At 50.2% G+C, this 20,501-nt stretch overlaps 1 protein-coding gene across 3 annotated transcripts in view; it reads left to right on the top strand.

Moving 5' to 3' along the window:
* SLC12A8 (solute carrier family 12 member 8) overlaps positions 1 to 20,501 on the top strand; it is a 54,940-nt gene that overhangs the window by 2,027 nt on the left and 32,412 nt on the right. For all 3 annotated transcript variants that reach the window (XM_056350100.1, XM_056350101.1, XM_056350099.1), the window contains exons 2-5: positions 2,403 to 2,623; positions 3,423 to 3,569; positions 6,440 to 6,631; positions 10,151 to 10,382. In XM_056350100.1, the coding sequence (XP_056206075.1) occupies positions 2,555 to 2,623; positions 3,423 to 3,569; positions 6,440 to 6,631; positions 10,151 to 10,382 (640 nt within the window). In that variant the 5' untranslated portion in view covers positions 2,403 to 2,554. The remainder of the gene's footprint in view (positions 1 to 2,402; positions 2,624 to 3,422; positions 3,570 to 6,439; positions 6,632 to 10,150; positions 10,383 to 20,501) is intronic.

Genomic DNA, 20,501 nt, shown 5'->3' with positions numbered 1-20,501 from the left:
CAGTTATAAGATACTGGGCGGCTGGAAATGCCACAGAGGAGCAATAGCGGAGAGGCAATTTCCTGCAATGGAGGAGAAAGCTCTTACACCGAGGCGAGCGGGAGTGGGGCTGGGTGGAAAGGACATGGGAGCATAGGGCGGGAGAAGGGGTTTTAATGCTGAGAAGAAAAAAAAAGAAAGAGGAAGAAATTGTGAGGTGAGGGGTTTTAAATGTCCGGGAGGGTAATGTTTCCTGCAAGGTGAGCTCCAGGTCTGAAATCTGTGTGCAGAGCCCTTCTTTCTGGATTCTGCAAGTTTCGATTGATAATACGGGTTCATCGAACCTTCCCGTGGTTCCACACCAGGCACGCTGAACCAGCAGCTTCAGGTGCTCCAAAGCTGCTGCAAGGGGTCAGGACCATCTTGTCCTGGGGCTGCCTTGGTGGAGCGGGTGAGGAAAGCGGGGGGCTGCAGGGAGGCAGCCTCCCTGTTCTTCCTACATCCAGCTGAAGCGGCTGTGAAAGGCAGGAGTTCACTGAGTGAAATCTCTGGCAAGGAAAGATTGCATTGGGGAATCTTAGGAGAATATGGCTATTCAATTATAATCTTGTTTCACGTCGTGTATTTTCTTCCTTTTTTATTACTATGGCTATTTGCATAAAAACATGAGCTTTGCTTCTTTAGTGTTCATCTGCTCCTGCTGCTTTTGCCCGGCTTGAAGCCCCAATCTCCCTGTAACAGCAGCCATTTGTGATATTGTGAAGGGTTATTTGCTTCAAAAAAAGGGGAGGGAGAAGTGGGGAATCAGTGAACTCTTATGGCTCTGGTGCTGCTTAACCAGCCACACGGACAGGGCGAAGAACCCCCCCCCTGTGCTGGGCATTGTACCGCAGCTACAGGAGACCTGCTGCAGCTGAAACACCGTGCTGGAACAGCGGCAGCATCAGTTATTTATTACTGGGTATTTAAAAGGAGAATAATAAAGGCAGGATGGTAAAAGTGCTGAGTGACCAGCTCTTTCTGCGTCAGGTTCAGCTCTCGACGCAGAAATCCTGAGTGACCCAAAGTAGTTTCTGTATGCTTTCATCCCTGTGTGGTAGGAAAAGCACATTTCTGTTGGTTGTCTTGTCTCTGTGGCTTGCAAGCATGAGGAGTCAGAGATTCCTACACCGCCTGTGATAAATTTGGTTCCTGGTCTCAGGTAAGGTGTCCAACCATTGGTACAAGCCTTGTGTGATCACAGTTGGTTCTTGTGAGCATGTGAGCTCAAATGGCCAGGAACTGTCAGCCCTGGGAGAGCCAACGGTCCAGGCAAACCGCCCTCTCCACATCCGTGGAGCATGCCTTGCTCCCCTCTGGCTACAGCCCTCTGTCTTACCCAGGCATGGTATAGCTGTGCTGAGGAACGGCCAGAAAGGCTCTGTTGGCGGTTGGTGTGGGAGACTCAGGGTAAATGGCTGATGGCCATCACAAGACCATTTGGGGGAAGTTAAGACTTGGAGCCAGCTGGAAGGAGGTGTATAAAAGCAGCCCTCCACAATTAGAGGAGAACTTTGTATAAAAACTCCCCCAATAAGTAGAGGAACCAGCTATTTTGAGACAGGGAAATGCTTGTGCTAGCTTTCCCCTTCTGTGAAGTTGTGCTAAGTTATCCCTGAAATAAAGCCTGATGCTGCTTTCCTGGTACACACGTGGTGTTGAATTAAGCCTGACCCACTGCCAGAGTCTGCCTGTGGCAGGGACAAGCCCCAAGTCGGGGTGCTGCAGACAAGGTGACTGTACCCCCAGGGGTGGGTATGACCATGAAGAAGGTCCTGGGCATCGGTGCAGGGGATGTGGCTGAGAGCATCGGGAATGCAGACTGTGGGTCTGTGGTGTGGACACATTCAGCTGCTCCAGTTCCACCTCTGTGCCATACTGGGAGAGGGGCAGAGTGGGGTAATGAGGTCGCTTGTCAGGGGAGAGTTTACACTGGCAGGACTCTAGTCTGCAAAAGGTACAGCTGAAGGGGATGTGATCAAGGCTGTGGAGTGGTTTGTGGTGCTGGGAAGTAAATAGTTCATGTGCCCTATGTCACCGGAGCATGGGGGCATGCAAAGTGACATTACCAGGCACTGGATTTAGGACCAATGGAAGGCAATACATTTCTCAGACAGCACGCCGGGGAGCTAGTGCTGCAGGGTACTAAGGATGCCAGGGGTGTGGAGGGGTTCAGAAAAGGCCACCAAGGGCTGATGATAGAGCCTGTGCATGGGCAGGCCCTGGGAGGGTGCTGGGGGAGCGCTGCGCTCTGCTTGCTGTGCTGTCACTCCATGGTTCTGCATCTGCTACGAGCCACTACCGGCTCGGTCTGGGCGATAGCCTTGTGCTTCTGCAGGCTAAGAAAGCAACAGTTGTGTCTTCTGTCTTTTCTGCTTTCACAGTAAAGTGCAGTAAAACCATGAATCTTACGCAGCGGAGGATCCAGCACTGCAGGAATGTGACCAAGAAGAACAGCTGACGTGCTCCGCTCGGCCTCGCCTGCTGTAGTGTTAAGCTGTGCATTGGGCAGGCGGAGGCAACGCGAAGGGGTGTGATGTCCAGCATGAACAGTGCCAGAAATGATGGCTACGTCCAAGAGCTATTCCATGAGGAAGCACAGCAGGTTTGTCGGAGAGCCATTTCCTTTCAAAGCCCAAGTTTCCATCTCTGAGGTCTCTGCACCTCCTCCTGGTCTGTCTCTGTGGCAGTTAAACAGGGCTGAGGGGACAAAACTGCCCTCCTTTTTGCTACCTAAACCTGAGGTGTATTATTTAGAAAGGAAGAGAGGGAACTTGGTTTCCAGAGGGTGGGAGGGAGCAATAGAAGGGAGTTGCAATAGATAACTGCACTTGCCCTGAAGTTTCAGGTCTCCATTCCAGCAGCTCTGAAATTCACTGGTGCCCCGAGTAACAGGGTCCCATGTCTCCTCTAGAAAGGTAGTGTCCTGATCAGAGATCACTGTGTGTGATGGGAAGACCATCTTAACCTCCTCTGTCAGTCCCAGTTGGCCTGGCCTGGTTTTTCATCTCATCTAAGAGACTTCTCCAGTGCATTGTGAACCCTGTATGTCTTGGTGGGGTGCTTGGCAGGGACAGAAGGAGAAGCACAACGTATAGCTGCAAGCTCCATAAAGGACCCCTTGAATTGTGTTTTTGCTTCATGGAACATCATCAGCAGGGGGAATTCACTGTTGCTGCTTATCCTACAAGAATACCAATGGGGTATTACAGGGAACCCTCTCTTCCAGGGCCCAGGGATCCCAGCAGCTCTTCTGCCCCTTCATTTTAGAGACAACTTGCAACAAGATGGTGTCTTAGCAGCTGCTGGTGGCCATCCCACTGCTGGTGGCTGGCTGTTGCACCACTTCTGCAGCCTGCCTATAAAACATGAGAGGTAAAATGGAAAGCTTTGCTTTTCTCTAGGTATCTCAAACACAGACCAAGCCCTGGTGGAAGATCGAGCTGTTTGTGTGGGAGCCGGTGCTTTTTGGAACATGGGATGGCGTCTTCACCTCCTGCATGATCAACATTTTTGGAGTGGTTCTTTTCCTGAGGACAGGATGGCTCGTGGTGAGTGTGTGCTGACTTGGTTGAATGTCTAAACAGGCATTTTCCTCTTTACCTTGTATCTCTATCACCACCCAAGTGTTTTGGATTCTGTGCTGTTCATTGTAGGCATTGCTTCTGTCCTCTGGTATTTTGCAGCATTTCAAAAAGTTCCACTAAAACATAAGGCTGAAGTGGTCTTTTTAAGTTGATTCCTATTTCAGTTTTAGAAAAGAAAAAGAAGACGACAACAACCAACCTTGCCAATGAACAGGGACACCCTTGTGTTGTATCATTGAGACAAAATAACCACTTTTCAGGTGAAGCGTATTGCTGTAGTTACAGCTACTTTGCCATCTTCCCAACACCACAGAAACAGGTCTCCTCCAAACATGTCGGTGTTGGGGTCTCTGATGCCTTGCATGGAGAATCCTCAGTCAGGTGAAATTGTCATTGCTGTCAGAGGGACTTCCACTTGTGGATCCAGAATAGTATCTCACTGAGGGTCAGAGCCTGGAAGAGCGCCTCTGCTCCCCTCCTGATGCAGAACATTGTATTGTCCCTTGAAAATTTCCCCTTAGAAGAAGGAAAGCTCCCCCAGGGCTGGGTGGGATCTGAGCTTCAGGCAGAGTTCGTGTCACAGGCACGATGGACACCTTCCAAAAGGAGCAGGAAGACGCTTGCGCTTTGCATTGAAAACTGCTTTGCTGGAGGCTTTGAGGGGAGCTGCAGTTGTCATGGTGGAGAAGTCATGATGATTTTCCTGGCTCCCTTTGCCTACTGATCTTGTTTCCTCCACGTCTCCTTTGAAAGCAAGTGACTGCTGGAGCAAAGGCAAATATCAATAAAGCCAGTAAATAAAAGAAAAACTGAAACAGCTGGAAGCTAGCATAAAAGGGAAGGGTGGAGAAGTCGGGGTTGGCAGGGAGCTCTCCTGGCAGAGGACAGTCAGATGTCGAGCCATTTGCAGAGTCAGGCTTTTGCTATAAATTTCCAGAGCCAGGGCTGGTAAAGCTTTGCAGTTCCAGGGGACCCTAATCTTGCCGAAATGTTCAACAACTATTGTAATGCTTTGCTAACCCCTTCCAGCACGCATGCATAAATAAGCATCAGTGTTTAATGGGGGCTTTTTCTTCTCACTTTCTCTGCTTGCTATTGTTGCTGTGGGTCCAGCCTTCCTCCTTGGTCTTCGTGTTAACCCTTTCTTCTGTGGGAACCATTGAACTGCCCATTAGCTAGCTGCTGCCGTAGCCTGGTGCCACCAGCAGATTCTGGAAAAGCCCAGGGCTACGTGTGTGTTTTCGTATGTGTGCTCTTTTTTCTTTTCTTTTTTTTAACTGAAGCGTGTCAGATTTATTAACCCTTTTAACCTGAGGGTAAGCTGTTGAAGAAAAAGCACAATTGTCCTTTGAAAAAGGAGTATCAGGTTGTGGTGGGCTGTGGTGCTGACCCAGCCAGCGCTGTTTTTATAGCAAACCTTGGCTCTGTTCCCCACGGACCAGATAACACCCCTGTCAAAGGCAGCAGGATGCTGAACCAAAATAGGATTTTATGATAATAGCAACATCCTGGATATGTTTCTGTTTTTTCATAAAAAAGAGAAAAGAAAAAAAATATGATCTGGGACTTCAACCAACCCCAGAGCTGAGAAGCAGCCTTTTAGTGCTGGTGATAAACAAACCCTGTCAAGGCTAGCATGACCTCAGAAATGAGCATGGCTGGAGCGAGGTTGGGAAGGAGGGATGTGGACATGGCCTGTAATATGAGTCAAGGCAGGGGAAGGGAAGCCAGACGTTAACGAAGCGCTGGGCGCTGGGGATTTCTGATCCTACAGTTGGAATCGCTGAGTGCCAGGCTGAGCAATTTGTCAGCAGGGGAAGGTGGGCTGGAGCACGAGGGGAAACTTTTGTCCCTGGAAAATAAATTACAGCCATGCGTGAGAAGGCTGGAAGGTCCCTAGCTCAGAAGAGGTGCTTAAATGCTTTTGGAGGTACCAACACCTTCTCTTTCTGAAAATCAGACCTCAATGGCAAACTGAACCCCCAGACCCAGGGATTACGCTGGCCCTTAAAGCTGCCAGCAGGGACCTGCAGCTGCGTTTGTTCAGAGGCTTTTGCTCATCACCCCAGAGTGAGAGGGTGGTGGGTGCAGCAGCTCCTCCCAGGGCCCTCCCTTCACTCCAAGCAGGAAGGGGTTTTGTTTTTTTCAGGGTTGCTGAATCCTCTGCACAAAACTCCCCAAGTACAGGCAGAGCAAAAGGCACCTGCCGCTCGGCGTTACCTCTGCAGATAAGGGCCAGTGGGTGCTGGTTTATGAGTGATATTTATCTTACACCCTGTGCTGCCTTTGAGTTTTTGTTCTTTGGTATTTCGTTGTTTGGGAGGATCAGTGCTTTTAAAGGTAAATGTTCTGAAAAATTAAAATGCGAGATCGGTGCTGTTAAGAAATCAACTGTTGTAGATCCCAGAGGTTCAGTTTTGAAATTACTTTTTGTTATGAAAGTGTTGGGTTTTTTTTAAGCATGTAATTCTAAAACATGCAAATAGGCGGCGATCCCTGGCCTGTGGCAGCTGAATCATTGTTTGACATTGTTCTTTTTGAACTAGAGAGCGAAGTCAGTGATTCATGCAGAAGCCCGGTGACGGAGCTCAACCTGCTCATGCAAAGGTCTGTCCAGCCCCAGGACAAGGTAGGGGTGCTAATAGGAACTGTAAATTTGGCAGTCAGTTACATTAATTAGATAAGTAGGGGTAGGTGTGTGTTTTTCTTTTAATCTGTAGCGACTCCAGATTTATAGATCATTAGTGACTAGAAGCGCATAGGTCCTTTTTCTGTCTCAACAGAATTGGTGTGAGCTGATCTTTTTTATTTTTTTTTTTTTTTTTTCATTCCAGGGAAACACTGGCATTGTAATGGGCATGTTTCTCGTATCCTTTGTCATCCTGGTTGCCCTGGTGACAGTCTTGTCTGGAATTGGAGTGTGTGAGAAGTGCAGCATTGGAAGTGGAGGAGTCTACTCCATGATTTCTACTGTCCTTGGAGGTCAAGTAGGGGGGACCATTGGCCTCCTTTATATTTTTGGCCAGGTAATTAAAAAAAAAAAAGTTATTGAAAGAAAACTTAAAAACTTTACAATGCAGGAAATAATCCTGTGCTTTCCTGCTGCAGGAAGTAAATTTGAGTAATGCTCCACTATGCTGGACACTGGGAGCATTCAGCCCTGCTCTGCTCCCCGAGAGCAAGCCCATGCGTGGCGATACGCCGCCCAGCACGGGTCAGGGCAGTGGAGGACCTGGATGTCTGAACAAGTGAACCATGCAGGACATGCCCTCCCATCCCAAATTACCCACATTGCCAGGACATGCCCTTGCTGGCGAGAGACTGCAATTAAACCGAAGCGGGAGAGGCCAGGGTGGCCACCTAAAGCATGGCGAACAGCTGTGGGGCGGCAGGTTGGCCTTGGCATGCTCCCCGTGCCCTTAGGGACCGGGCAAGCCTTGGCCGCTTCTCTGCGGGAGCCAGGAGAAGGGGAGCTGGTGTGGGAGGAGAGCTGGGCAGCGTAAGGGCCGCAGCTGATTGACTTGCTGAGATCCACAGTTCTGGGTTTTCTGAAAGGCCCCAAGGACCTGTCATGGTGGTAGAGCGCCGATGTACACAAGCAGTAAACATAAAGAATGGAAAGTAATCTCTTAAACCTGCAGTAACTTAACCCCCTCCCCCCATAAAGATGTTATGAACAGTAAAAATGTGGTGAGCAGAGAAACATTTTTATTGAGGTTTGTTTTTAACTGACTGGCTTACAGCAATCTTTGAAAACCCTTAACAACCCCCAAACCAAAAATAATCCCCTCTTCTTCTTTCACTCCAGATTAAAAGCAAGTGCCCATAAAATACAAACTGAACACAGTTACAAGCCAAGATATGGAAATGGGCCACACATGAGAATCCTTCCTGTCATATTTTCCACTCTTGCTCTCCGAGCGGACCCCGTCTGGGAAAGCAATCAGGTTGCAGCCTGTCCTGAGGGTTGTAAAAGCCAGGCTGCGGCAGCCCCGGCCCCTGCCCAGGCATCCCGTGCGCACGGGGGGCCGCGGGGTGGGAGCTGGCAGCTCACTTAGGAATGCTTTGCCTGCTCCCAAAAGCCAATGCCTTTCCCTTCTCTTTGGCTCTGCTTTTTGCCCAACGTGCTTTGCACCAGCTGCAGGCGGCTCCTCCACTCCGAGGCGCTGACAGAGCACTGTAACCTCCATTGCGAGGTGAGTCCGGCCAGAAATGGGGTTATTCCCCGTTTCCTGGTCTGACTGGGGCAAGTGGGGAATGACTGGCCTCGTGCTGCTGGTGCCCTGGGAGGTGAGAGGTGGCTCAGTGCCCTGGGGCTGCTGCAGAGATGGGCTCCTGCTTCATCAGCCAAGGTGAGATGAGACCCAGCTGGGCTTTGCTGTCCTCCTGGGATGCTCCAGAGAAGGGACTTAATCAGATTACCCTAAATGATGCAGCATGCTTCTACTGGGTCCTCCAGGGACCAATGTGTGTTTGGTCACCGCAGCTCTAATCATGAAGCTGGGGTTTGCTGCTTTTCTCTGCAGTCTCCTTTCCTGGAGTAGTTTGCAGTCAGACCTGTCTGTGCAAGAAGAGGTTTTCCAGGGTCCAGCCCTAAAATCCCCAAAGCAAAGATCGTGGCAGCGCTTGTCTGGGTGTTGAAAATCAATTATGGTCTTTGCCCAGTCCCTCGTAAGGGACTGGTTTCTGCAAATTTCAGCCTAGAACTCAGTTCTGATTTCAAGACAGCTGGCTCATGAGAAACCAGCCCCCATCACCATGCCACTGGGGCCCTGGCTGTGGCTGTGCGTGGGGCAGCGGGGTGTTGGGGGCACCCAGCTCCTCCATCCTGCTGGTGATGCTCATGGCTCATCAGAGGCATGGCTTCCAGGAAGCTTGCTTAGCTCTGCTCCCTTCAGAGTGTCCTTGAACATTGCCATCCTTGGTGTGAAAGGAAAGAAAACTGACTTAGTTAAGAAAATGTAATTGCTTCAAAAACTGACGTTGGTCAAGTACAGGGGGTTGGGGTTAGGTGATACTGCTTTCTGTCCACAGAGCTTTTCCTCATGTGAAAGGCAAGAACTGCGCCTGGTTTTGATGTGTTTATTAGCATTAGATTCTGTTTGAGGTTTTTTTGGCTTCAAATCTCAAGTGCCATTTTTGTGGATGCCCCAAGCAGAGCTGTGCAGGCACGGGGTGTTGTGCTTTACTAGCTCAGGAGGGACCTGTTTTCCAGAGAGAGCACCCATGTAGGATGTGTGTTTTCCACTCAGTGTTGCTGTAGGCCATGCTAAACACAAGTAAATAAGAATATCTCCACTTATTTGGGGCTACCTTAAAGAGTCTGATGCTTCTCTGGTGGAGGCATTCACAGTGGGGCTACCAGCCAGGAGAAAGAGAGACTGTCGGGGTGTAGTTCACCCCATCCGTGCTAGGTGTCTGCCTGCGATGGAAGTGAATCCTGCTGTAGGATCTCCAATTTTTAGGTGTAAGGATCTGAACAGGTGACTCCCATGCACCTGGCTTGCCAAAACCTGTGCACGAACCCGCCGCTCCTGGGTATGGGTCAGGTCGTCCTGGACACCCTCAGTGGAGCGGTGCTGGTGTGGTCTGAGGGAGATCTGCAGCGGAGCAGGGCTCTGCTCTGGCGCTTGCTGGCTTGGGTGATTTTTCTCCTTTCCAGTCATGTGGGAGCTGTGCTGCATGTCCCTTGCCTGTGGATGGGGACAGTGAGATTGCAGGACCCCGGGGTCACAGCACCCATGCTGGCGTGAAGCCGAGTGCCCCAGCCTGGCTCGCCAGGGATGCTGTGCCCTGGAAAGGGTTGTTGCTGATGTGTCAGCTAGCGGGAACCTCTGGAGGGAAACATCCTGGTATTTCGGATTGCTGCCCCGCAGTGGGGTTTGAAGCCTGAACCTGTGCTGCAGATGTCCCATCCTGCAGGCTCTCCACCACCCAGGGCAGAGTGCCTCCTGCCCCACAGCCAGACAAACCAGCGGCATTCCCGGGAGCTCAGGGAGGATGGCTTGCACAATACGCTCTCCTCAAAAGTGCAGGCTTCGTTCCAGCAATGAGATGGGGAGCCAGTGAAACATCAGGCTTTACATCCAAACTAAACAGAGTTAAAAATAACCCCTGGGAGGCAATGAAGGGGGAAGCAAACTGCCATTCCCCAGGCAGGTGTTGAACTGAGACCCTTTCCTTCAGAGAAACAGAAGAAGGGGAGCCACTTAAGGTTGACTCATCTTACACTTAAGGTTTTCTCCCTCGAGAAGCCGGTGTGGTTTCTCCTGAAGCATTAATGGGGGTAGATTTTAAAGCCCACGGGAAGTTGCTGGGCTGCTGGCCCTAGACCCAGCCTTCTCTGTCCGGGCAGTAGGTGTGCTGCCCTGGCAGTGTGCTGTCTTACAGCAGTAAGGTTCAATCCCTGTAGACCAGAGTAACACTAAAGATTGTATTGTGACAGCAAATGTCTGTCTGAACAGGGACCCCCCCGGCCAGCCCAGCATGGGGGCTGTGGATGGGGATCTCTTGTTCTCCCATACTCACAGAGCTCTGTCCTTCAGTGTGTTGCAGGTGCCATGTACATCACTGGCTTTGCGGAATCCATCGCAGATGTCCTGAGCCTCAGCAACATCTGGGCAGTGCGCGGCATCTCCCTGGCTGTCCTGCTGGGCCTGCTGGGGATCAACCTGGCCGGGGTGAAGTGGATCATCAGGTTCCAGCTCCTGCTGCTCTTCCTGCTGGCTGTCTCGACGCTGGACTTTGTCATTGGGTCCTTTACACACCTTGATCCAGGTAGAACTGGGGGTTCATTACATGGGGTAATTACATCACCTGACGGAGGTGTTAATCCCTTGGGGTTTTCTCCTTGGGTGTCTTTGTGACGTTACGCATCTAGGCAGAGGTACAGTTCAGCGCTGCCAGACATGTCCCCTGTCCTTTGGTATGATCTTTTAGAGGTGACCTGTTATTTTGCAGGGAGTATTTCCAGAGTACGACTGGAGATGTCTTAGTAATTCAGGTGTTTGACTCAGCTCCCACGTGTGCACTTGTTATATTTACATTGTGCTTGGAGGTTTTCTAACAACAGAGAGTTCACAATCGCTCTTTGCAGCCTTCTGCTGTCTAACTCCAGGTTAGGCATGGTGCCCACAAAACCAGAGGATTATGACTTTGCTTAGGATTATGACTTAGGAGCTTCTCTCCCCAGAGACCCCTGAGGTCACGTAGACCCCGGCTGTGGCGCCCGGCTGCACACTGCTGGATTTGCTGCCCAGGGCCACACTGGGGAGCCAAGGAGGGACTGCGTGGGCTGGGGCAGGTGCCTGCTGGGGTTTCAAAGAGGAGTGTGTTCAGGTTTCCCCCGTTAACCTTCTCCAGCCTGAGTTCAGCCTGCAGCGGCAGCTCCAGCTTGGGCAAGGCAGAGATCCAGGGCTCCCACCTGCAGTCCTGCTGGCACCCTGCGCCCCCTTCCCCTCCCTCCATCCTCATCCCCGAGGGGTGTTTTCAAGGAAACATCTCAGGACGTGGGAAGTTGGCGGTGGAAGGTGTAAGGGGACCGTGAGTGCCACAGCGGCTGCTCCAGTAATAAACGAAGTGTAATTAGCTGAGTAAACAGAAGGTGTCACCTTTTTCTTGGCTTCCTCTGTGTCCAGCAGCATCTTAGGGGGTTGCAAGCCACCTGCTAAAGTCAATTTAAAGGAAAGATTTTCGGGTTTTATTCACAGCTGGGATTCAGCTGCCTGCCAGGCGGCAGGAGGTGAGTCACAGAGGTGCTCGCAGTGCCCATGGCACAGCTGTCTCTTCGTGCTGCTGGGTCACTTCGTGCTGCTGGTACGGCGTGCAAGGACAGCGGGCTGGGAACAGAAGCTGCTGCACCAGCAGCTGCTGCCCTCTCAGAGACAGCCTTGTGGAAAGGTGTTTGCGTTTTATATTTAGCGTATAAGAAATGCCCCAAATGAAAGGTGGTAAAAGTCTTGGCAGACACGTGCAAATGAGAATGGAGTGAGGACGGCTGTGCGTGTTTCACAGAGAAAGCAACTGACCTGCCTCAGAACAGCTCTGTTTCACGGGAGGTTGTTTTCTAAAGGAAACAGGAGGGGGTTGCATTTCAGTTGTGTTCAGAGGGGACCTTTAATGTAGACCTGGAGACCTTTCTAATAGTAGAGAGAAAAGGAATACTTGGGGTGAGAACTGATGGTAGGAAAACGAACATGGGACCAGGAGGAGGGAATTAAAGGAATACAAACGTCAGCAGGAAACGTGCCCAAGTTGAGGTCAACGTAGCTGTCTTTGATTTCCTCCACTGCTGAGCACTATGTCATTTTCTTCTGACAGAAAATAGGGAAAGGAAGAGAAACGAGGAGGTTGAGCATTGCATATGCTGCAGTTTAGCAGTGGCTGGCTAAAGAGAAGGGGGTTTCCAGTGTGGGGAAGAACACTGGGCTGATGGTGGCCAGATCCAAGCCCCAGATGCCAGTTCTCCCAAGCAGCACTGCCCATATGTTTGGACCTGTGGCCATAAGGCTGGCTGGGGAGAGCTGGGGAGGTTTTTGCTTGTACAGACCGCTTCCGTGTGAGAGAACTGTTTTGAGCCAGGCTGCACGGTTGGTTCCTCTCAAGTCCTGCATTTCCCTGGAAGGCCTCTGAGTGGTGTGTCAGCACCAACGGTGAGCGCTGGGCTTCAAGAAGCCTCCTCACTTTGCCTTGCACGCTTTCTGCACGGCATGGACGGATGCTTGCCTCTTGGGTGCGATTGCACCCGTCAGCAAAGCATCCCTCCTGCAGGGAGGCTGTGGGTGGGACGTGCAGGTGTCAGCGAAGCTCCATCCCCAAGAGCTGGCTGATGGCAATGGTGGGGTGCAGTGCGTCTTGAGCCCAGCACCTGGGGAAGCATTTGAGACCCCTTTGGGGTGAGCAGTCAACTGATCAGCTTTCCGCAGCTGTCATGTACGTGCAGTTGTTTTGGGTTTGGTTCTTCGGCTGCAGTGGTGACTGAGATGCAAAGGGCAGTGTGCAGGGAGAGGTAATTTTTGAGGATGGACCCGTGCGCTGGAAAGATTTCAGCTGACATCTTGTCTGGGTTGTTTCTGTGTTTTAGGACAGGTTTATAGGGTTTCAATTCATGGCCTCAGGTCTCGGTCTCCGAACCTGTACAATGGGCTTTGTGCAGCCATCCTGCCTTTCCTGCTCCCACCATGGCAGCCTTTTCCCTCACTTAACATTTCCAAGTGCTGCGCACATACCAAAGGACTGTGCATCTGCCAAGCAGCAGTTATTTGGATTTAAATAATCTCCAGGAATTCTTGTCCATCTTGAAGGTCTTAAACGGCTGCCTTTGTGTGGTTGCGCTGGGTGGAGTCCCCTGCTCTTCTGCCCGTTCCCTCAGCTCACACCCAGGCACACACCAAATCGGATATTGTCCAAGCACTCACTCCCTTCCTGTGGTTTGCCTTTATTTTTAGTCTAAGGACGGAGCGTGTTTACACAAAAGGGGGCTTCTCAGCAGGGCTTCCCGCTGCTTTTTCTCCTCTTTTTTTGTTATCCCCTCTTTATTGCCGTGGCTCGCTCCCACTGTGAGAGCCGGCCGGGCTTCTGCAGCCCCGAGCACCCAGGGGAGCTGGGTGGCTGCAGCAGGCAGGGGCTGCTCAGGGTCGCTTGTCCAGATGCTGCGGACCCCACTGAGGCTGCAGGCAGCCCTGCCTGCTCCCGGCCAGGCTGCGGAGCCCTCTGCCAGGCCTCCAGGGCTTTTGCTCCTTTCCCCAGGCTGCCTGCAGCATGGGGTGGGACTGTCTGATTTTTTGGAGTTAATCCTAAATCCTCCCCTTGGCTCCGGCCAGCACTTCCCCTGGGGACAGGTCACAGTCCTGGGCTGGGATGTTGGCCAGGGGTGGGTGGCGAGGAGGGGGGCATCCCTGTGCTCTGCTGGCTGAAAACCAGCCTCGTTGAGCTGCCTCTGGCCACTCACCTTTAAAATTCGGACAGACCTCCAGAACCAGAGACCCCTGCACTCCATCCTTGGGATGGAAAACTTCTGTATTCTCTTTCCTCCCTAGGCACAGCTTACAGTTTTTACCAAACCTGACACAGGTGAATTGAAATCAGGCAGCACTGAACTTCCTGACCCATAACCAAGACCCAGCACTGGCCACAAAGCTGCATAGTAGCAATGCAGGGTTTTCTTGGCTCACATACATTTGCCTTTTAATTCTGGAGGTCCATACCTCAAAATCAGCCTGAGTAAAGGGGGAGGATGCTCCTCAGAACAGTATGTGAAACGTTTTGGCCTCTTCACGTCCTGAACATTAGAGTCACGGAAAAAGAAGATAAGCTCACTGTTAATGCCCACTCTTTTGTTTTCCTAGCATATCTCTGCTAATTTTTGTGTAGGGTGACTCCCAAATACTCCCTTTCAATTAGGCGCCTGCTTTCCTGTTTTGGCAGCAGCTCTCAGGTGCCCCGTTATAGCAGAGCGGCTGCGGGAGCGCAAGGGGGGTGGTTGCTGGGGGAGGGCTGGCGTTAGTTTGGTTGTGCTTTGTTGGGGAGATGAAAGGAATCACAACACTAAATGCCCTGGGGGAGAGGGGAGAATAAATTATTTTGTTAGGAATTCAGTAATTGGGTCCCCTTGGGCTGGGACCCTCCTCATCCTGTAGCAGATGGTACCACGTGGCTGGGGGAAGCTTGGAGCCCGGCTGCATGGGGCTGAGCCCCATCTCCTCCCGGCTGGGGAACCCAGGCAGCTGGTTTCTTAGGGATGCAGAGAGATGTGAAGGGCGCATTGCTGTCAGGGTGCTTGTTTGGGGTTAATTTCCACGCAAACCGTGGCCTTTGTGTCACCTGCTTCAGTTTTAGCTTTGCAAAGTTGTGCACACAGAGAACTCATTTATCATCCTCACTTTTTCCTCCGAGGGTGAGTCCTTTGGAGGATTCATCCCTCTCGGGTGTTCTGCAGCCAAGCCCGGGAGCTGATGCTCTCCTGTGGGTACCACTGGTGAGGAGCTGTGGGAGATGAGCTTCGCCTGGGGCTGCTCCAGCAGACAGGGAACCTACAATTGTTAAAGTGATTTATGTATATAAACACTCTGGTGTTGTAAAGATCCCTCAAACGGTGCCTCGGGGGCTTTGGTGTGTAGAATTAATTAAATATATTCCCACATGTTTAATATGAAACTGATCAAAGCGTCCTAATCAGGGGCTTTTGCTTGGCTCTCTGTCGTTTTATTTTATTTTTGGGCACAAGGGGTGTGCCCCAATTTCATAAGAGAGGGTGCAGGAAGGATGTGTGTGTCAGAAGATGATCTGCAGCTAATCCCAGAGGCTTTATCCAGGCTGATTGCTGACTTCCTGGCCTGAGACACATCTGGAAACTGGCATCAAATTCCAAGGAGAAATCACTGAGTGAGCGGCAGTAGAAAAAAAATCCCACTTTGCTACTGAACAAGGTAGACACCGGGGTGAATAAAAGCAGGAGACTGCTAATACGCTCTTTATTTATTAAAAAACACAGGATTGCTTTCCCCAGGTTTTTCCAATTATAGTGCATTGAATGGCCCTGACATCACTCTTGAGCCAGGGCCAGCCTATTCAACAGTCTGGCAAAGACATTTATTAACTGGTTACCTGCCAATTGTCTGGGCTAGGAGCTGCGGGACAGATGTGTTTTGAAAAGTGATAACATTGTTAGGGCCCTTATTTAGATAGTGAGAGGAAAGCTACACCACTCCATCCAGGCTCTCTGAAGTAGGTATTTAAAGCAATTAAAAATAAATAAATTAGGTTGAGATGTAACTTTGCTATGCAGTTCCGCTTGGCTGCCCTGTTGGTAGGTAGGTTTTCACAGTGTTTCCTTGCTGGAGGACACCCGGTAGTAGGACTTTGTTGAGGAGCGGTGGTCTTGCCTGCCGGTGGGTGCTCAGGGTGTCAGTTGTCAGCACAGCTGCTGCTCGCTGGGGGCTGGACTTGGCATCCCTGTTCTCCCACTCTGTGGTTCCACTGAACCCACTGCCCTGAGGCATCTCTCAGGAGGTGGGTAAGGAGGAGGGGAGGAGGGCCCAGGGCCTGCGGGTCCCTGCCCTGCTGCACCCACCGGGCTGTGCTGGCGATGCCGTGTGCATCTAACCTGCTCTTAAAAATTTCCAGCAACGGATCCTCCGCTGCATCCTTGTGGACCCTGCTCTAGTCACAGCTATCTCGGGCTAACCCCCCTTCCTGCAACCAAACCCCACCCCTCTGGGTCTCTCAAGGGCTTGGGGACCAGCTGATGTCCTTCCTTTCTGCATTAAGCCACCTTGCGTGGAAGACCCCTTGTGCTCCTCTTCAGTCTTCTCCAGGCTGCCCCATCTGAGTGGCCGTATGGGATGGGAGCGAGCTGCCCTCTGCCACGTGCTGCCGAGGAGGAGGAGGGTCCTGGCCCCCTCTGACACCCTACAATGTGCCACTGCATGGTGCCATCAGGGCCGGGCTGGCCCGGGTCCATCCCTGGAGCAGGAGAGGGTTTGCTGAGGTCGTTACAGGTTTAAACATGCCTAATAGATAACACTGCTCCTGATTTATACAGATTTTGTGCACAGTTGGTTTAACCTTTAATTTCTTTGCTGTTGCCCTGTGAGGCAATGCTAAGCTCATCTTCCTAGAGCTTGTAAATGAATCCTGAAATACCTTGGCTGGCTTTGTCCCCTGCTAGATGCTGCCTTCACCTTGGCTTTCCCTACCTCTTCTCCTCCATGAAACCTCAGGTGCGGGCTCTCTGTTCAACTTGTTTAATGCTGGAGACCTGATAAAATTAACTGGCTCGAGGAAGTTATATATCATCCCATAATCTCTCCATCTATCCCTGTTGCTGTGTTTAAATGGGACAGCTTTATTTAATAGCATTGATTTTTTTTTCTATTTTTGGTGCCGCTACATAATTGTTTTCAAATGATAGAGATATTTTACCTCCTCTTTTTTCATTCCCCCAGTGTTTAATTCCAGTCACAGTTCAGCTGTGCCCTGAATCAGCTTTCCTTATTTAGGGATTCAATTTATGAAGATAATTTCTAGATACTAGATTCTTCCTCCAGCCGCTTCACTTGTAGTTTGCATTCCTCTCTTAGGCTGAAAGAAAAACTTTGCCTGGGACATGGGTCCTTATCTACTGCTCATCATCATCTCTGCTGCCTTGTGTTAACAATTTTTGGCCTTTTTTGGTAGTAAGAAAGAGATTTTAGCCTAGTTGTACCTTCACTGGCCTGGATGATGGCCGGTGGTTCTTGCTGGTTTTCTTTTCTACTCAAATGGGAAATGTATTAATTGAAAAATGTGATTTTAGTGGGGAAAATGTATTCTCTGGTATAAACTGAATTCAATTAATAGCTTCAAACAAACAACAAAAAAATCCTTTAAGGTGCCAACATCCTGCTCAACCTTTCCAAAACCAAACACTGTTTGATTTCCAGCCTGAAACTAGACTTGAAGCTGTAGCTATAGCTGTGTGTGTTGTATAGAGGATAATTAAAACCTCCTAAAAATAAAATAAGCCTGTTGTTTTGGACACAGATTCAAACCAGCAACAAATGGAACAGGTTTCTTTTGAGACATTGTTGTCATCTGGATAAGATACCCGTAAGTTGGGAGTATGGGATGCTCTAGTCGTGAGTATGGCAGAAGACTCCGTAGACCATGGCAGGGTGCGGTGCATTATGTTACGTTTTGGTTAGCTGCCTTCTTTTGAAAGATGGGGAGTTGGTCAACATGGATTGGGCTTGGTCCCAAGCGATGCATGGAGTAGCTCTGAGTTAGAAAGGAGGTCACTCCAATGAGTTCAAAGGATGTGTGTCATCGCTGCTGCCGCTCGTTTTCCTCCAATTGTTGTGCCTTGACTCAGCTGAAGTTCTGATTTCTCAAGGCTGGGGTTTTTCGTGGGAGAAGTTCTGCAGAGCCTCCCACAACCAGGGACTCTGGGCATGACTTCCAAGAAATACCACTCTGTAATTAATAATAATAATAATCCCATTGATGCAAACTATTTTCCTAGAAAAAGGATGAAGCAAGGGACTTTTTACTTCTCCTCTTTGTAATGAATAAAACTGTTTCCACTGGCTGGTTTGAATACCGCTGAACAAGCCAGGTAGCGGATACCACATCAAAAAATAAAATAGTGATGGAAGGATTTTATATATTACAGCAGGTCTGTAGCTTAGCGTTAAATAATATAAAACATAAGAGGGCTTTATGAAGTTGAAATACTCATGTTAAAATCTATTCCTTTTTTCTCCTAACCAAAATTTCAGATTTTCCACCTGCAGAAAATATTCATTTTTTGGCTTTTTTTCAAAAAATAATTAAAACCTACCAACCTGCAGAGACAGAATAAGTGCCAAGCAGCTCTACTAGCTACTTCCACAGGCACATTCCTAAGGTTTGCTTTATTTAAGCAGTGCCGAGATGCTGGGCTTTCGTGGTGAGGAGCTGCCCATGGGGACACTTTTGGGCTCTGTGTGCATTCCCCTGTACCCCAGTGGTTTTCTACCTCTCCATCCTCCCGAGAAGGTCAGGTGGAGGTAAAGCAGGTGCATGGGGACTTGGGGGAGAAATTAGCATTTCCTCCCACCCAACTCAATCCCATAGGAGATTGATGTGGCTGGGGAGAGCTCAGGGGAAGCACAGGCTGCTTCACGGTCTAAGAGAGGTGACAGTGTCCCCCAAATGAAAATTGCCCCATTGGCTAAATATAAATAAATAAATCTGTCAGAGACAGATTGAAGCATTCCCTTTGTTTATTCTGCCTTTTATGCTGTTTTTAGCTGTTGGCCAGCACCCATTATTGCAGGTCTGCTGGGGAGGGGAGGATGCTTGTGACCTGGTGGCTCTCGTGGCTGGGATGCTCCATGAGATCGGGGATGGAGTGGGAGTGTATTTACTGGGAGGGTGTTTAGCAAAGGGGGAAATGTGAATACTTGGGTTTATCATGTATGCAAAGGACTGAGCAGGTTTTTTGCAGGTTTCTTCAAACAGATTACCCCCCCACCCCCCACCGGTGCTCGTGCTCTAGGCTTTCTTGCTCGCTGGAGGGTTTTCAGTGCCCAAATCCCTTGCTCCTCCATGCCTCCTGCAACATGGCAGACCATTGCACCGGCTGGTGTTAAACCTCTCTGAGAGCACCCTGTGGCAGGGCAGTCTGCAGAGTGTGCTGCTGAAGCTTGAGGAGAGGTTGCCTGCTGTGTCCGGAGACTTCAGAGAAGAGCAAGATGGGAAAACAGGCAGTGAGTGCTTCCCCTTGACGGCGCTGTCAGTCTCCATGCTTGCTAGTTTGTCTGCTCAACTGAGAAATATGTATACCTGGGGGTGATTCATCATCCCGCAGCAAGGCTGGTAGCAGCCGTTGGGATGATGCCCTTCTCCATGCTGGTGCTCGCAGGGTGCTCTAAACACCCTGTTTTCACCCCCACTGGCAGTGGCTGGGATGGACAGGTGTGGTGGAGGGTGGGTTTTGGGAGGGGGTTAGTGGTGGGATCCCTTGGAGCCCATGGCGGCAGGAAGCTGTATTGTGTGTTGATTTTAAACAGGAGGTTTGGGAGATCAGCTCTGGAGCAGAAAACAGGGGCTCGGGAGGAACAAACATTCACTGCTTCAGAAGGGTGGTGATTTCCTTTTGGGTAAACACGTCATTAATCTCAGGGAGCACATTCTTTTCCATCAAAAGATAAGGGATTCGGGTTGCCTTTCTCAGGGCTTGGTCTTTTTAGATTGTTTTAACCGTGGCTTTTGCTCCTTTAATTACAGACTTTACATAATCTGTAATTTTGGATTTGCCAGGCTTATTATGGGTGCAGAGAAAGTCTTGGGCAAGGGAACTCCTTTCCTTCTTTCTTCTAAATTGCTCTGATCTTTCTCTCTCCCCTCCCCTCTTGTGATTTTTTTTTTTTTTTTTTTTTTTTGCTAAAACCTGTCTGTCCTCTTGCTGCTCGCAGCTCTGATGAATTTGAAATGTAAGGCTGCTGTTTGTCCTAATTTATGAAACCATCTCCCTAGCGCTAATGATAAAGTAGGAGCTTATTTGTTCACCACGAGTGGAAAAATAGCAATGGGCTCCTCTCCCCACCCTGGGCTGCCTCTTGCTGCTCAGCTTTGGTTTGGCATTTTGGAGGATGCCACTTGCTGTGACCAGCAAGGTGTGGGAAGATGCCAGCTACAGCACCCAGCACTTAATTTTCAGCTGACACCATCCTGACATGTGGGGAGACAGCCATGGCAGGGGGGCTGCTTTTACTCCTGCTTCTGTGGCTTGGGGTCTGTGACTGCCCTGAGCTCTTTTGATAGTAAATGTGTTCAGCTAGGATTTAGGAATGAAATTACAGAGGGAATTTAGTCCCTTCCCATTCTTGACTCCCCTTCTTCCCAGTACTTTGTGCTCAGGGCTGCCAGCAGCAGCATGGCTTGGGGTGGAGTGGAGCGCCCTGGCAGCTTGAGCAGATGCTCTGCAGTCTTTTTGCACTGATCTGTCAGTGTGGCCACATGCCTTTGTGTTAATTGCATAATAGCTATGTTTTTATCACTGCATACTCATTGACCTGCATGTATTCAGCACAGAAATTCCTCTCTATTTTTTCCCTTGCCTAGTTTAAGATTCCCAAAACAGAAATGCTGAGGCTGTGGGAGCTGTCAGCAGACAGGCTGTGCCTGTGGAAACTAAGATGAACCCAAGGCATGATGTCATTTGTGACATGCAGAGGGTGAATCTACAGGGCTAAGTATCAGAAGACTTGTGTTTGCTTTTCTCCATCTGGGCTGGTCTGCGTGTGCCCTGTCTCCAGCACAGAGCAGTGGTGCTGCCCACAAGTCCAGCACGGAGCAGGCGTGCTCCTGGCTCATAGGAAATGTGCACTGATCCATGCTGGCTCACGTGGCACATGCGCTAGGGCTGCAGAGAAG

Source organism: Falco biarmicus, chromosome 8 (genome assembly GCF_023638135.1).
Source record: "Falco biarmicus isolate bFalBia1 chromosome 8, bFalBia1.pri, whole genome shotgun sequence".
Taxonomy (NCBI): Eukaryota; Metazoa; Chordata; class Aves; order Falconiformes; family Falconidae; genus Falco; species Falco biarmicus.
Note: the sequence above shows the minus strand (reverse complement) of the source record. Positions and strands in the feature narration are given on the sequence as shown.